Consider the following 17,208-nt stretch of genomic DNA (forward strand, 5'->3'; position numbering starts at 1 on the left):
GGGTTTATTTACAATTTCCCAGTACCGTGTGACAGTCCGGTTGGTGGCGGGAATGCGCCTTTATGTAGGAGTGTCTACCGCCGTTTAATCAAATCCCGCCCTGTTTTATATATATATATATATATATATATATATATATATATATATATATACACACACATATACGTTAAACAGTCATTCAAGGGGAAGACCGAGCCTAGTATAGTTGATATTCGATTAGCCAAGCAGTACCTGAATAGTGCGACAAGGTCGGACTGAGGTTGGTGGGCGTGAATGGAAGAGATTGACATATTCACAGACCAATGGATGGTCGGCATTCTGGAGTAGTTCTTTGACTGTTTGGGCCGCAGGGGTAGAGGGTCGTGAGGACGATGGTTTGCCGCCAACACCTAACCACCCCCTCCCCACCCACACACACTACCCTAATGTCATCGGTCCATGAGACAAACCGCCCGGGATTTATAACTGACGGTGAGATTGATGTGCTGGAGCCCGGAATGGAGAAACTTCGGTCGCCTGTGGCTTGTGCTCAGGACGTGACTTTATTAATGAACTGAAGCACCGAGGTGACCGGATATTTCACGGCACTGATCACCTGCTCCCTGAATTTCGACTGTGTGACCGCGTAAATAAAGGTGTTCGTGCAGCAGCTGATATCCCTCAGGAAATTCCCGACGTAGGGAAAGATCATTTCAGAATAATTGGAATCGAATCCTTTTCCTGAAATCTGATAGTATATGACATGTACAGTGTACGTCATCCACAGGAGGATGAAGCTGCCGGAGAGGGTGAAGAGTAAAACCACAGACCTTCTCCTGCTCTCCATCTCCGGGTCACTGCGGTTCTCCCCCTTGCTCTGACCTCTCAGCCCCTTACGGACCCGACTGGCCAGTAAAATGTGTCTGACTGTCAGAGCGTTGAGCAGGAGGATCCCAGCGAAAGGTAGTAATGGAGTTAAAATCGTATCAAGCCAGTCATATCCTACCCACCCGGGGTCAGTGAAGTAATTGTCCAAGTTAATACAGAACCACTCTGTATTGTCGATGGTCACCCAGTGTTTCCACGTGAAATACCGCGGAACGTTTTTCAGACAGCACAGTACACCGGTTGTTGTTAGAACCACAACCGCAGTTTTCCCGGTGCAATATTTTGTTTTCAGCTTCGTGCAGCAAATAATGACAAACCGATCAAAGGTGAAAGTGACCGTGAACCAGACAGAGCAGTCACTGGCTGTGTACATCAGTACATCGACAACCCGGCACAAAGGGTCGATATTCACAAAACTCCACGTGAAGTTAAGCCCAATGATTTGAATCAAAATGACCTCGGTCGCAATGGTCAGTAGATCCGCCGTTGCCATGGCTACCAGGTAGTGAGTGATACAGGTAGAAAGGCCGCACTTTCTCCGGGACAGGATTACAATGGTCACAAAATTCACTGGAGAGAGAGTGAATGTGAGAGTGAGAGCGGAAGAGTGAGAGAAGGAAGAACACATTACCCTGAGCACATTCTCCGGGACGTAACACCGGATCGAGATTCAGCTAAAGATCAGGGGCTAGAATCTTTAAAAGGTGGACATCAGACACAGGTTACAGTGTCGCTGACCTGATTTTTTCTATATGAAGACAGGACGAGCTGAGGAATCGTCGGTGAGAAAAACGAGCAGCATGAACAGCAATGATCTGTGGTCATCCCGATTCCAGTCGGTGATGGGGCCGGTTTCACTGATTTAACCGTAGCTGACCAGGCCTCTGGAAACTCTGCATCTGGTGGGGCGGATAAAGGACACAGACGGGACCAACACAGACAAATTACCGGAGGGGCTGGCACGTCAGGCTGCATCCACGGAATCGGACTAACTCTCGTTTCTAGCCAAGACCTTCTTCAGGCCGAAGCCGTGCTCCAGTTTACGACGTATCTCAGAGCGAACGTAGCGACAAGGTAGTAACCAGGGACTGAGTGGCTCTGTCAATAGATTTATTCTGGACACGGGTTCAGGTATCAGACCCAATTATTGCCCAACAGGCAGTAGAATCAGACTCTAAAGTCCCCACAGGGAGACGTGAAGCACGGGACGAGGGTTTAGAAACAGTGTCTTAAGCGGCCAGTGAGTGAGTTGGCCAGTGAAGGCGTGGGGCTTTGAGGCTTTGACTCTAGAGGCTTCGACGAGAAGAAGCGGAGGACAAGCTAGCTCGCAATTGGTTTTGACAATGTCTCCTGAGACGATGATGTGCCTCTCATGTGAGATGTAGCAGTCTTCGGGGAATGCCCCTCTCCCGCAGAGTCACATCTGCCAGAAGTGCATACGGCTGGGCGATCTGGATGACCGTGTAAGGAATCTGGAGCAGCAGCTGGATGTCCTTCGACTCATCCGGGAGAATGAGGCAGTCATAGATCTGAGCCACAAGGAGTTACTCACACCTAGGCTGCCGGAAGCAGGACGTTGGGTGACAGTCAGAGCGGGGAAAACGAAGGTGAGCAGACAGGTAGTGCAGAGTACCCCTGTAGCCATTGCCCTGAATAATAAGTTTACCGTCCTGGATAGGGGACGACCGACCAGGTGTGAACCACGGTGGCGCTGAGTCTGAACCTGACCCGGTGGTGCAGAAGGGTGAGAGAGAGAAGAGGAGACCTTTTGTCATTGCAGACTCTACAGTCAGGGGAGCAAACAGGAGATTTTGTGGAAGTGAGAAGGACACCCGCATGGTTTGTTGCCTCCCGGGTGCCAGGGTCCGGGATACCTCTCACTGGGTACACGACATCCTGGTACGAGAGGGAAATCAACCAGAAGTCGTGATACATGTTGGCACCAAAGACATAGGCAGGAAGAGGGATGATGTCCTGAAGAGTGAGTTTTGGGAACTAGACTGAAGGTTGAAGAACAGGACCTCAAGGGTGAAGTTCTCAGGAATTCTGCCAGTACTACGTGACAGTCATGGTAAGAACTGGAGGAGATGGCAGTTGAATGCGTGGCTAAGGAGTTGGTGCAGGGAGCAGGGTTTTAGATTTTTGGACCATTGGGATCTCTTCTGGCGAAGGTGGGACCTGTACCGGTTGGATGGTTTGCACCTGACCTCGAGGGGAAATAATCCTTGCAGGTGGATTTACTAGCATGCTTCGGGAGGGTTTAAACTAATTTGCAAGGCGGATAGGATCCGGAGAGATAGAGCAGTGAAAGAAGTGCATCGCGTAAAGCCAGATCTAACATATAGAGTGTCACAGTATGTTGACAGACCAACTAGGGGAATGCCGTACTGGATCTAGTATTAGGTAATGAACCGGGTCAGGTCACAGATATCTCAGTGGGTGAGCATCTGGAGGGCCATGACCACCGCTCCCTGCCCTTTAGCATTACCATGGAAAAGGATAGAATCAGAGAGGACAGGAAAATGTTTAATTTGGGAAGGGCAAATTATAAGGCTAGAACTTCAGGGTGTGAATTGGGATGATGTTTTTGCAGGGAAATGTACTATGGACATGTGGTCCATGTCTAAGGATCTCTTGCAGGAGGTTAAGGATACATTTGTCCCGGTGAGGAAGAGAAAGAATGGTAGAGTGAAGGAACCATGGGTGACAAGTGAGGTGGAAAATATAGTCATGTACAAGAAGGCAGCATACATGAGGTTTAGGAAGGACGGATGAAATGGGTCTTTTGAGGAATATAGGGTGGCAAGAAAGGAGCTTAAGAAGGGGCTGAGTAGAGCAAGAAGGGGGCATGAGAAGGCCTTGGCGAGTAGGGTAAAGGAAACCCACAAGGCATTCTTCAATGATGTGAAAAACAAAAGGATGACAGCAGTAAAGTTAGGACAGAGTAGAGATAAAGGTGGAAAGTGCATGTTATCTATATGGATTTTAGTAAGGCATTCGACAAGGTTCCACATGGTGGGCTTATTTAGAAAGTCAGAAGGCATGGGATCCAGGGAAGTTTGGTCAGGTGGATTCAGAATTGGCTCGCCTGCAGAAGGTAGAGGGTGGCGGTGGAGGGAGTACATTCGGACTGGAGGATTGTGACTAGTGGTGTCCCACAAGAATCCGTTTTGAGACCTCTACTTTTCGTGATTTTTATTAACGGCCTAGATGTGGGGGTAGAAGGGTGGGTTGGCAAGTTTGCAGACGACAAAAAAGGTTGGTGGTGCTGTGGATTGTCGCAGATTGCAGAGAGACATTGATAGGATGCAGAAGTGGGCTGAGAAGTGGCAGATGGAGTTCAACCCGGAGAAGTGTGAGGTGGTACACTTTGGAAGGGCAAACTCCAAGGCGGAGTACAAAGTAAATGGCAAGATACTTGGCAGTGTGGAGGAACAAAGGGATCTGGCGGTACATGTCCACAGATCCCTGAAAGTTGCCTCACAGGTAGATAGAGTAGTTAAGAAAGCTTATGGGTTGTTAGCTTTCATAAGTCGAGGGACAGAGTTTACGAGTCGTGAGGTAATGATGCAGTTCCATAGAACTCTGGTTAGGCCACACTTGGAGTATTGTGTCCAGTTCTGGTTGCCTCACTATAGGAAGGATTTAGAAGCATTGGAAAGGGTACAAAGGAGCTTCACCAGGATGCTGCTTTGTCTGGAGACTTTGCATTATGATCAGAGATTAAGGGAGCTATGGGTTTACTCTTTGGATAGAAGGAGGATGAGAGGAGACCTGATAAAGGTGTACAAGATAATAAGAGGAATAGATAGAGTGGATAGCCAGCGCCTCTTCCCCAGGGCGCCACTGCTCAATACAAGAGGACGCAGCTTTAAGGTAAGGGGCGGGAAGTTCAAGGGGGATATTAAAGGAAAGTTTTTTACTCAGAGAGTAGTTGGTGCGTGGAATGCACTGTCTGAGTCAGTGGTGGAGGCAGGTACACTAATGAAATTGAAGAGACTACTGGACAGGTATGTGGAGGAATTTAAGGTGGGGGGTTAGATGGCGGGCAGGGTTTAAGGGTCGACATAACATACTGGGCCGAAGGGCCTGTACTGTGTTGTACTATTCTATGTTCTCTGTCAAAAATGTAAAACTCCCCCGGTCACCCTTGCCATAGAGCCCCATGTCCCCATCATTGGAGAGAGTCACATCAAAAGCCGCCCTGTCTCACCTTCCGGGAGAGCAGCACTTGGACAACCCTGGATATGGTGTCACTAAAAGCGAGAACATCGTCCGAGTCCATTCCATGTCTCCATAAGTCAGAGGAGAGACAGAGATTCAGTTTCGTCTGTCATTAAATATGAAAAATCAGAAAGTTGAATTGACAGGATCGATATCACTGATGGATATTTCTACAATGATCCCAAAGATGGCAGGGTGTAAAATGGTTATAAACAGTGGTTAGCACACAGAAATACCAAGCATGAATTGCTCTGCGCACTCACCAGGAACTCCAATGACGGCGATGATCACGTACAATATTTTCTCCACACTCACGTACCTGTCCAACATTGTAGACATTTTCTCTGTACAGTGATTTGTGCCCCTGCGCTACAGACGATCTCTCGGAATGGAATGTTGAGGCCGCACATGCCTGAGGCTTTAAATACCCTTCAGCGACTCCAGAGGGAGAGATTTCAACAGATTTTAAAATAGAGTGTTTGAGATTATTTACGCACTAATTGCATCAGTCAATCCCCAGAGTGACAGATTCTAAGTAATTGCGTGAATTAATTTTAGAACATTCGTGAGGCTTAATTTGTCCAAACAAAGGTGACTGAACCTTCGCGGTGACCTGCTGATTAAATGTGCTTCCAATGTAAATATGCACTTCAAAAGAAACTTTTCCCAGACACAGAATATTGGAATAAATTAGGTCATTTACGGAGAGCTGCCGAGGCAGATTAGAAAGTGTTGTGTTTTGTGTGTGTGTGTGTGTGTGTGTGTGTGTGTGTGTGTGTTTGCGTGTGGGCCCGTGTGCTTTATTTTATGTGTCTCTGTGACTGTATCTCTGTGTCAGAGACCAGCTAGCAGGCAGCTGTCGTTTTATTTTTATCTCCAGGACCAAACTTACACAAACGCATTGCTCAGGGGCTCTCTGCATTTGCCCTATCTACATAACACTTATCACTCCGTATATCTCAATGAAATGTCCAATCGTGTTTCAAAACTTAAGTCCCAGCAAACGTACTGTAAATTTTCTCTTCACTCATTCAAATTTATTTCCCTACTATTGCAATTTTCTATTTTTGACGAGGAAGGAAGGTTGTCTAACACACAAATATTAAGCAAAAGTATGAATATTAGCTCAAGAGTGTTGTCATTCTTATGTCTAATCATACGCTAACATATATTATCCTTTCCTGGAGACTTTCGCCCTCATTAATAAGTGTGTGTGGCCTCCGTCGGTCGTGGTCGACCATCGGTACTGCGCCACTTGTAGTCACTGGACAGTGGCCTCTTCAGGGCGCAAGCCACAGCAGAGTTGATATGGAGATCCGTCCTTCGCCCATGCAGTGGGATTCGCCTCTCCAGGCTGATGACAGGTCCAAAGGAACGACGAAAGTCGGTACAGTTTGGTGCCAGCAGCGTCGCAGGAGTTGCGGTGCCGGTGCTGGGTACAGCAGCTAGCCGCCTTCGGGACTCCGACTCCGGATTTTTCCTCGGGTGTTACTCCCAAAGCCTTTCCCGTGAGCGGGTGTAGCCGCAAGGCAGCGGAGGTTTGAAATCGGAGATTTCCCTCTCCTAGCTGAGCTACCATCCGTGGGTAACGAGCCCCATCTGCCCGGAGCAACTGGTTTTAAGACGCCAGTGTCCCGCCTTTGCCCCTTCTTCTGTCAGTGAGATCAGCTCTGCCGGGCATAAGAACTATGCCCCACGTGAAGGCCAGTATTTGGACTTGGTTTTCAGAGGCTGTTTGAGATGCAGGTCATGAAGAACATTTGTTTAGCAGTGGGAGCTCGTCCCCGCTACCACCCTTGACTACCGGCCATGACTACTTTGGAGCCATTAATGATAGCCCTCTTAAATTCACACATAGATAATTCAACATTACTGATACTATCATTGCTACACTCGACTTCCAACACATCAGTGTTCTCACTGAGAACCTTATCCCTACATTTTAACGTCTTCACTTGAATAATCCTGTTTATGAATCGCGTCAAATAACCCGGGTAGCACCTCACCCTTCACTGTTTGAGTAACAATCATTTTACCTTCATCAATCAACACTGAAATATCAGGATCATTACGAATCCTACCCTACATTTCCTTTAATCACTCCCCAAACATCTCTAAGCTTAATATCCCTTCCAGAATAAAATCAATATGCCCTCCAGTAAACGCTTTTCTCAATCCTCAACACTCACCTCACCACTGCCTGTAGCCTTTTTATTTTTGATAAGGTCACTCGGAGGTAGACACTTCTTAACTTGCCTAAACTCTTTATTTCTCTCCCTAACTGATTCTGTGCACTCTACAGTCCACCATAGTGCAGCCTTTCTCCCATGAATGCACTTTTAACTGGAATCACCTTCAATTCAGTCGGATGAATAATGTGGCATTATTTCATTGCAAAAATCGACATCAGACTCAGTATTCAGCCCTGACCGACTTTCATCACATAAAACATTAAACTCCTCCCAATTTGCTTCAACAAAAAAAAAAATCACGTCCTCAAAGTGGCCTCTTGTCCGAGATATAAATCTAAACAACAGCTTATAAAGACAGGAAAATGTCACTCCACAATGTCTCATCACTCATAACGTCCAGCATACTCACGAGAGCCGATATGTTCAAAACTAAAGCTAAATCTCTAGCTGTATCAGAATTATTATGAATATTGAATTTCGTGGTGAGAGCAAGGATTCCTGAATACATGTAACTTCGGGAGGATTTCACAAGTCAGATATAGTCTTTTTTTAGTGTATGGACATTGGAAATCATGCTTCTCCGATATTAATCCCATAATGTCAACTGGGATACAGACACCGCACGCATTAGAGCTTCGTTTAGTTTCCCACATAACATCAGTTATACCGAGATACTTTTCTGTAGGTTTCGAAAGGCTTTCAATTTCCACAGTCTGATGTGACGACTGAGCAGCACAGTTCATCACATCCTTTGTAAACATCACAAACTTCATTTTATCCTGCTGTAAAGTATCGTTAGTAAGAGAACTGTCATGCCGACTTATATCCATTGATCTCACAGTCTCCTATCTGACTGGGAACACTTTATCAACGTTTGGTTTAACTGTGTACAGAATCACTCTCCCTTACTGACGTTCATATGAACTAATCATCGTATATCTGACGACAGACATCTCAAGTAGTGATAACAGGGTACAAAAGTGGATCTGAGCTACGATAGACCCGGGTGAAAATCTGCCCGAATCTCAGCCCATCCACTTCTGCTCCCTCGCCATTGTGGAGTACAGCGATTTTCTGCAGTCGGTGGTCGCCAGCCCGCGGTTAATCTGTACCGGCGATGTTTGTGGTGGCTAAGGAACTGTTTTGAGGCGCGAACGAAGAGCAAAGACATTGTGACTACAATGCCCCGAAGGCTACGCGCCTCCCCACCCCACAATCCCAGTTCAACAGCGGCTGCTGATTGAGCGCGATGTTTGACGGAAGTTGTAGTTCCTATGCAAAATGTGCGACGATCTTGTGCCCTGCTGGACAGGAGTTGCAGTGCATTTAGAATCGCGTTGTCAAGTTCCTGAAATATGAACAACAGTGTCTATTATGAACAACCTGTGTCATTTGCCGTATTTTGCTTAATCACGTGGTCAGCTTTTAAATATTTAATTATCAGGAAAAGTACCGGTTGCCCACTCTATCTGTGCCTCTCATATCCCCACAAACTTCTATCAGGCGCCCCGAGACCTCTGTCACTCTAGAGAAAATCCAAAGGCTGTCCAATTTCTCGTTATCCAGGCAACATCCTTGTAAACCTCATCTACTCACCGTCCAAAACCTCCACATCCTCGTAAATGCAATATTTCATGTCCGGTCAAACTAGAGATTTATAAAGGTGCAGCATAGCTACCTGACACTCGAACTCAGTTCCTCGACTACTAGTGACCACTTTCTATCATCCTGTGCAGCTACTTTCAGTAAGTTATGAACTCATATCCGAGGTTCCATCTGTAGATCAACGCTGTACAACACACAGACCAGTCTCGCAAGACGTCACGATACTGGTTAATCTCTTCTGGAGACTTCCAGCACAAAATATTCCTTGTATATGCTGAACTGAATGCAGTATTTCAAGAGACTATTCAGGGCAGGCAGTATCTATTGAAAGGAAGAGAGTGGACGGTTTGGAGTGGAAATTTTAGACGAGACCCTTCCATTTCAGCCCACCACCTCCCTGTCGACCACCAAAATAGTCCCACTCGCCTGCGTTTCTCCCGCCTCCCCTCGGGCAAGAATTTGCTTGAATCTGCATCTCAGTCACGTGGGCACAGAGCTGAAGGTCCTTTGTCCTGCTGTAAGTGCCGATGACCAACCATTTCCTCTCCTGAACGGATCCACTAAAGAGGTAGTGTTTGGTCTCTTAAAGAGCAGTAAGGTGGCTCATTCCCAGCAGCCTGGCGGGACACATCGCAGATTATTGAGAGAGGCAAGAGAAGAGATAACTGGCGACTTGACCGGTATATTTGTGTTATCTCCAGCCACGCACAAGATCCCAGAAAAGTGATGATAAATGATATTCTATTATTTAAGAAAGAGAACGGATAATCCTGGCAAATATAGACTCACGTCAGAGGTAGGGAAATTACTGGAGACGATTCTTAGGGATAGAATGTAGATGTATCTATCACCACACATACAAACAGAATGCCTGGCTCTTCCAAACTGTGCCGACCTGTTTTCCGTCCTAGCCCATTAACCTGCGGAAGGACTATAGCCTATCATACCCCTCCCATCCATCTATCTGTCCAAGTGTCTCCTAAATATTGCAATTTAACCTGCCTTCACCACTTCCTCTGGCAACTCATTCAACATTCACACTGCCCTCTGAATGACGAAGTTCCCTCTGATTGTCCACTTAAACATTTCACTTTTTACCCTTAAAACATGGCCTCTTATTCTAATTTCACCCATCCTGAGGGGGAGAAGCCTCAGTTTGGGTGAGCCTAAAGGTATTGAATCTTTATTTCTAACCGCGGTCCTCAAATCTTGAAAATTATTAATTTTCAATTCTTGATATCGTCCACGTAGGCAGGTGACCCAGGCTGCACGCATTACTCCAAAATTGTCCACACTGACGTCCGCTGCAACTTCAACATAACATTCCAATTCGTGTATGTTGTACTTTGCTTAATGGAGGCCAATGTGGTAAAAGTTTTCTTTATTACCCTGTCGTGGAATTACGGAACTGTAGCCCCAGATCGCTCTTTTCTCTGCAGAGCACAATTCCCTGTCATTCCCAGTGTAAGACCTACCCTGGTCCTGCCTGGCAAAGTTCACCTCACAATTGTCTGAATGACACTCCATCTACAAAGTGTTCAACCCATTTATCCAGCTGCTCCACTCATACCCCATGTTTTGATAACTACTTAGCTATCCAATCACGTTCTGAATCTTGGTGTCATCTGTGAACCCAGTTTGAAATACTGCCATTGAAATGCAAATACTCATGTATCCTGTCCATTAGAATGTTTTCCAATAAGTTATCAACGAGTGATCTCAAGCTCATCTGCCTCGAATTCCCCGGCTTATCGTCAGGGACTTTCTTAAAATATGGAAGCTAACACCTCGCACCTCAGCCGTGGCTCAGACATCTTCGATACTTCTGGCAAGGCGCCTGTAATGCCTGAATTAACCTCCCGCACGGGTCGAGGGGATATCTGTTTGAAACCGGATATTTATTCACCCAAGTTTAGAGTATGGGACCATAAGATATAGAAGCAGAATTTGGACATTTGCCCCGTCAACTCTCCTCCGACAGTTCATCATGGCTGATACATTGACGCTCTCTCCCTCATCTCCATCCTTCTCTCTGTATCGCTTCAGGCCCTGACTAATCAAGAATCTTTCAACCATTGCCTTAAATATTAATAATGACCTGGCCTCCACTGCTGCTTGTGAGGCCTCTCCATTGCTTTAGAAAGTCTCAAAATCACCTTCTTGCTTTTTTTTTTAATGTTCTTGTCTCCTTGAAATGAATGCTAACATCGAATTTGTCTTGCTCACCAGACATGAACAGCAACCTTTCAGGAATTCTGCACAAGGACTCACAAGTCCCTTTACGCATCAATGTTTGTATTGATCTACATTTAGAAACTACTCAACGAAGTGCATGTCCAGGGAGGGTGAGCAGCCAGAAGACTTGGAACATGCTGGACCCAACAACATAGATACAAAGGAGCAGGAGAACCTGAAAAATGGATACGACTAGTTACGAAAGAGCTAAGGACCATGACCTCAAGGATAGTAATATAGGAATTGCTCCCTATACCTCGCGACAGTGAAGATAGGAATAGAATGAGTTGCCAGACAAATGCGCAGCCAATGAAGTGAAGCGGAGGAAAAGATTTTGATTTCTGGATCATTGGGACCTCTTCTGGGGCAGGTGTGACCTGCACAAAAAAGATCGAGTTACACATGAATCCCAGTTTGACCAATATTCATGGAGGGAGGATTGCTAGAATTGCGGGGAGTTGTTGAAACTAATACGGCAGGGGGATGTGAACCAGTATGACAAAGTTAAGGATGACTCTGTAGGATTACAAGTAGATGATGGATGTAACATCAATGCAAGCAAGGACATGCCAACAATTTGGTACAAATGCAGGCAGGTCAAAGAGTTAAATTGTACACCAAGGGCAGAATTCAAAAGGGCGGGGAATACAGGAACGAAGGCGCGTAATACTTTGAATAAGGTGGACGAAATCATAGTCCAATTAGAGACTGGTTGATATGACGTTGTGGACATCACTGAGTCATGGCTGAATGAAGGCTATATTTGGGGGCTCAACATCAAGGGATATGCTTTGTACAGAAAGCAGAGATCCGATGGCATAAGTGGTGGTACTTCTCTGGTGGTAAGAGATTGAATTACATCTTTCGAAGTGGGTGACATTGGGCAGAAAATTTAGTATCTGTGTGGATGGAGTTAAGGAACTGCAAGAGTGAAAAAAATAAACAAAAAACAACATTATGGGAATCATATATAGGCCTCGAGATAATAGCCAAGATGTGAGGTCGAGATTGCAAAGGGAACTGAAAATATCGTGAAATGAGGGTAATGTCACAAATGTAAAGGAAGCTTCAGCATGGAAGGGGTTGTCAAAATCAGGTTGGTGTCGAATCACAAGACAGCGAATTTATTGAATGCCTACAAAATTCTTTTTAGGGCAGCGTAAGCGTACTCGAGGAAAGGTTATCTTTTGCTGGGTGTTGTGTAATAACCAAGATCTTATCAGGGAGCTGAATGAGAAGGTACACTTAGGAGGCAGGAATCATAATGTGACTGAAATGATACTGCAATTTGAGAGGGAGAAGCATAACTCACATTGTATCTGGTTCGAAACGAAATAAAGGGAATTACAAAGGCATAAGAGAGGAGCTTGCCTAGGTGGATTGCAGAGGAGATGACGGGAGAGAGATGACAGAAGTTTCTGGGAATAGTTCTCAAGGTGCACGATAGATGTGCTCCAAAGAGGAAAAAGTTCCCAAATGGTAGTGTAGGCAACTGTGGCTGATATAGGAGGTGAATGATTACATAATAGCCAATGAAATGGCAGAAAGGCAGGTGAGTAAGGAGGAATTTGGATGATTGGGAAGCTTTTAAATTCCAACAAAAGGCAACTACAAAACAATAAGAAGGGAAAATATGAAATATACTGGCAGACTAGCCGATAATATAAAGCAGGATAGCAAAATTAATTTTCAGTATTATAGATAAAAGGGAGGCAAGAGTTGATAATGGGTCACTGGAAAAATGATGCTGGCGTGATACTAATAGGGGAAATAAGAAATGCCAGATGAACATCGGTTCAAAAAAGGCAGTACAGATAGTCCGGGCAATTATAGCCTTACATCTGCGGTGGAAAGGCTGTTGCAAAAGATTTTCAGAGATAGGATCTATGAGCATTTGGAGAATCATGGCCTGATCAGGGACAGTCAGCATGGCTTTGTGAAGGACAGATCGTGTCTCACAAGCCTGATAGAGTTCTTTGAGGAGGTGACCAGGCATATAGATGAGGGTAGTGCAGTGGAAGTGATCTATATGGATTTTAGTAAGGCATTTGACAAGGTTCCACACGGTAGGCTTATTCAGAAAGTCAGAAGGCATGGGATCCAGGGAAGTTTGGACAGGTGGATTCAGAATTGGCTTGCCTGAAGAAAGTAAAGGGTCGTGGTGGAGGGAGTACATTCGGATTGGAGTGTTGTGACTAGTGGTGCCCCAAAAGGATCGGTTCTGGGACCTCTACTTTTCGTGATTTTTATTAACGACCTGGATGTGGGGTAGAAGGGTGGGTTGACAAGTTTGAAGACGACACAAAGGTTGGTGGTGTTGTGGATAGTGTAGAGGACTGTCGAAGATTGTAGAGAGACTTTGAGAGGATGCAGAAGTGTGCTGAGAAGTGGCAGATGGAGTTCAAACAGGAGAAGCGTGAGGTGGTACACTTTGGAAGGACAAACTCCAAGGCAGAGTACGAAGTAAATGGCAAGATACTAGGTAGTTTGAACGAGCAGAGGGATCTAGGTGATAGGGTAGATAGGGTAGTTAAGAAAGCTTATGAGGTGTTAGCTTTCATAGGTCAAGAGATAGAGTTTAAGCGTCGCGAGGTAATGATGCAGCTCTATAAAACTCTGGTTAGGCCACACTTGGCGCACTGTGTCCAGTTCTGGATCGCCTCACTATAGGAAGTATGTGGAAGCGTTAGAAACGGTACATAGGAGATTCAACAGGATGCCGGTGGGAAGTTTAAGGGTGATATTAGAGGATGTATTTTTTTTTTAACTCAGAGAATGGTTGGTGCGTGGAATGCACTGACTGAGTCAGTAGTGGAGGAAGATACACTAGTGAAATTTAAGAGACTACTAGACAGGTAGATGGAGGAATTTAAGGTGGGGGGCTGTATGTAAGGCAGGGTTTGAGGGTCGGCACAATATTGTGGACCGAAGGGCCTGTGCTGTGCTGCACTATTCTATGTTCTAACATAGCGAGTGCCTTGCATCAGACTTCAGTGTGGAAAGGTCGAACAGTGTGCCAGAGGCTCGAGAGTGTCAGTAGGCAGTAGAGAGCGACTTTGCTATTGCAAAGGAAAATGTGCAAGGTAAGCTCAAAGGTCTGAAGGTGGAAGTCACCTGGACCAGACAGAAAACATCCCGCAGTCCTGAGAGTGGATGCTGAAGAGATAACGGCTGCATTTGTCCCGATCTTTCAGGAATTACTTGCTCCTCCATGGTCCCGGAGTATTGGAAACTTTCAAATGCCACACCACTTATTAAGATGGGAGGTAGTCAATAGAAAGGAAATTATAGATTAGTTAGCCTATCTTCAGTGGTTGGTAAAGTTATGGCGTCCATTATTAAGGATGAGGTTTCTGGGTACTTGGAGATTAATGATTAAATAAGTCAAAGTCAGCATGGATTCTGTCAAGGGAAATCTTGCCTGATTTGTTTTAGAGTTATTCGAGGAAATACTAAACAGGGTGGACAAAGGACAGACATTTGACATCATTTATATGGATATTCAGAAGGCTTCTGATAAGGTGCCACACATGCATTCGGAAACAAATACAAAAACCTTCTACAGTTGTACCGTGGGTAGCATTCTGACAGGCTGCGTCACTGTCTGGTATGGGCGTGCTACTGCACAGGACCGAAAGAAGCTGCAGTAGGTTGTAAATCTAGTCAGCTCCATCTTGGGCACTAGCCTACAAACTCGTCAGGACTTCTTTTAAGAGCTGTGTCTCAGAACAGTAGCGTCCTTTATTAAGGATCTCCAGAACCCAGGGCATGCCTTTCTTCACTGTCACCATCAGGTAGGAGATACAGAAGCCTGAAGGCAGACACTCAACGATTCAGGAACAGCTTCTTCCCTTCTGCCATCCGATTCCTAAATGGACATTGAAGCTTTGGACACTACCTCACTTTTTTAAAGTAGGAGCATGTTAAGTTGTCAGGGGATAATAAACGAGCAGACTATTATTTAAATGGGGAAAGAATTCAAAGTTCTGAGATGCAACGGGACTTGGCAGTCCTCGTACAGGATTCCCTTAAAGTTAACCTCCAGGTTGAGTCGGTAGTGAAGAAGGCGAATGCAATGTTGGCATTCATTTCTAGAGGAATAGAGTATAGGAGCAGGGATGTGATGTTGAGGCTCTATAAGGCGCTGGTGAGACCTCACTTGGAGTACTGTGGGCAGTTTTGGTCTCCTTATTTAAGAAAGGATGTGCTGACGTTGGAGAGGGTACAGAGAAGATTCACTAGAATGATTCCGGGAATGAGAGGGTTAACATATGAGGAACGTTTGTCCGCTCTTGGACTGTATTCCTTGGAGTTTAGAAGAATGAGGGGAGACCACATAGAAACATTTCGAATGCTAAAAGGCATGGACAGAGTGGATGTGGTAAAGTTGTTTCCCATGATGGGGGAATCTAGTACGAGAGGGCATCACTTCAGGATTGAAGGGCGCCCTTTCAGAACAGAAATGCGAACAATTTTTTTTTTAGTCAGAGGGTGGTGAATCTATGGAATTTGTTGCCACGGGCAGCAGTGGAGGCCAAGTCATTGGGTGTAATTAAGGCAGAGATTGATAGGTATCTGAGTAGCCAGGGCATCAAAAGTTATGGAGAGAAGGCGGGGCAGTGGGACTAAATAGGAGAATGGATCAGCTCATGATAAAATGGTGGAGCAGACTCGATGGGCCGAATGGCCTACTTCTGCTCCTTTGTCTTATGGTCTTATGGTCTTATGGGATTGATTTCAAGAGCTGCCATGTAATGTTGCAAATGTAGAAACGCTGATCGAACACATTTGGAGAGTTGGGTTTAGTTCCGTACGTCACTTACAGGATGGAGGTGGCAGCTTTTGAGGAAACATACCAGAATGCTTCCCGGATTACACTGTAATTCTTATGAAGTTAGGCTGAGCTAATTATGCTTTTTCCTCTTCATACCAACTGAAAACGGTTTAGAAAAGGAATTAAGCAGAGCTCCAGTGGTTAGCAATAGACGTCTACGCAGAGATGAAATGGCTGCTGTAAGATGCCGAATTTGAAGATGTGGAGGAACGTTTAGGGGTCTGACAAATACCTTCCTTTTCTATATGGAGTGGTGAGTGAGTGTTAGTCGTTGACAAGGTGTTGGTAGTGGCAGATATATTAGTGACATTTGAGAAACTCTTACATAGGCACTTTGCTTGGTGGAAAATAGATGGCTATGTAGGGGGAATCGTAGTCTGACCGAATAAGTCAAAGTGTCGATAAAACATCTTCGGCGAAGGCTCTGTACTGATTCAATTTTCTCTGCTCTGTTCTATGTAAAGAATATATCAGCAAGGTTTCATTTGAAGAGATATTTGCAGAACATGGAGTTGGATGACGTGACATTTTTATATGAGACGATGGACAGGGTCCACATCTGAAGAACACTTACTATGAAGTATTAGATGTTTAATAATAAATGGTTTGTTGAGAGTGAATGCATTGACAATCGAATACAGATTGTACCCAATGGCGTTGGTTCAGTTCTGTGAGGAATATTTCACAGGGAATATTTCACAGGGAGAGTATTAGGAAGCCATCGAGAAACCTCCCAATTGCAGTGGGTCTTTTAACCAGGAGTCCATGATGCCCACAACTTCATATCTGCCACCTCTGAGTTCACTACAAGATCGTACAAGTCTTTTGCAATCTGCGTGCATCACCTTTAGCTTTGTATTTATCACCCTTTCCGATTTTATCCCGCTGTTGCTCTGCAACTCGACGCACTCACTGCAATTTTGCCCTGTCATTTGCCCGTGTTTCCTCACAGTCTCACTACAGCCTGCGTACAGCCACACTACAGCTTGTGTCCCAACTGCCATATCCACTGCCTTATCACGGAGTTTCCGATTTTCCTGTCAAATCTGATTAATTCCTCCCTTTTAACAATGGAGGGAGGCAAGATGCGAAAATTGTCGACTTGTTAGCCTGACATCAGTGGTTGGGAAGGTGTTGGATTCCATTATTAATGGGGATCTTTCGGTGTACTTGGAATCACATGATAAAACATGCCACAAACAGCATGGTTTCCATAAGGGGAAGTTTAGCCTGACAAACCTGTTAGATTTT

General features: G+C 45.3%; 1 protein-coding gene across 2 annotated transcripts; it reads right to left on the reverse strand.

The window, feature by feature from the left end:
• Positions 1–529: 529 nt before the first annotated feature.
• On the reverse strand, positions 530–5,500 carry LOC134342049 (probable G-protein coupled receptor 139). 2 transcript variants are annotated; one of them, XM_063039987.1, is made up of 2 exons: positions 5,355–5,500; positions 530–1,437 (listed from the first exon to the last, which is right to left on the reverse strand). In XM_063039987.1, exons 1-2 carry the CDS (start codon positions 5,428–5,430, stop codon positions 530–532), a joined length of 984 nt encoding a protein of 327 aa, XP_062896057.1. In that variant the 5' UTR covers positions 5,431–5,500. The 2 variants fall into 2 exon arrangements, 1 of the variants encoding a protein (XP_062896057.1); XR_010016925.1 differs by lacking the exon at positions 530–1,437 and adding an exon at positions 5,111–5,197 and having other exon boundaries at positions 5,355–5,417.
• Between the last annotated feature and the right edge of the window lie 11,708 nt (positions 5,501–17,208).

The sequence above is a fragment of the Mobula hypostoma genome, unplaced genomic scaffold (genome assembly GCF_963921235.1).
Source record: "Mobula hypostoma unplaced genomic scaffold, sMobHyp1.1 scaffold_150, whole genome shotgun sequence".
NCBI lineage: Eukaryota > Metazoa > Chordata > Chondrichthyes > Myliobatiformes > Myliobatidae > Mobula > Mobula hypostoma.

Coding starts and splice junctions, on each gene's coding strand:
- LOC134342049 (XM_063039987.1), bottom strand. CDS start 5,430: ATGTCTACAATGTTGGACAGGTACGTGAGTGTGGAGAAAATATTGTAC. Junction 1,438..5,354: donor CGCCGTCATTGGAGTTCCTG/GTGAGTGCGCAG, acceptor CTCTCTCTCCAG/TGAATTTTGTGACCATTGTA.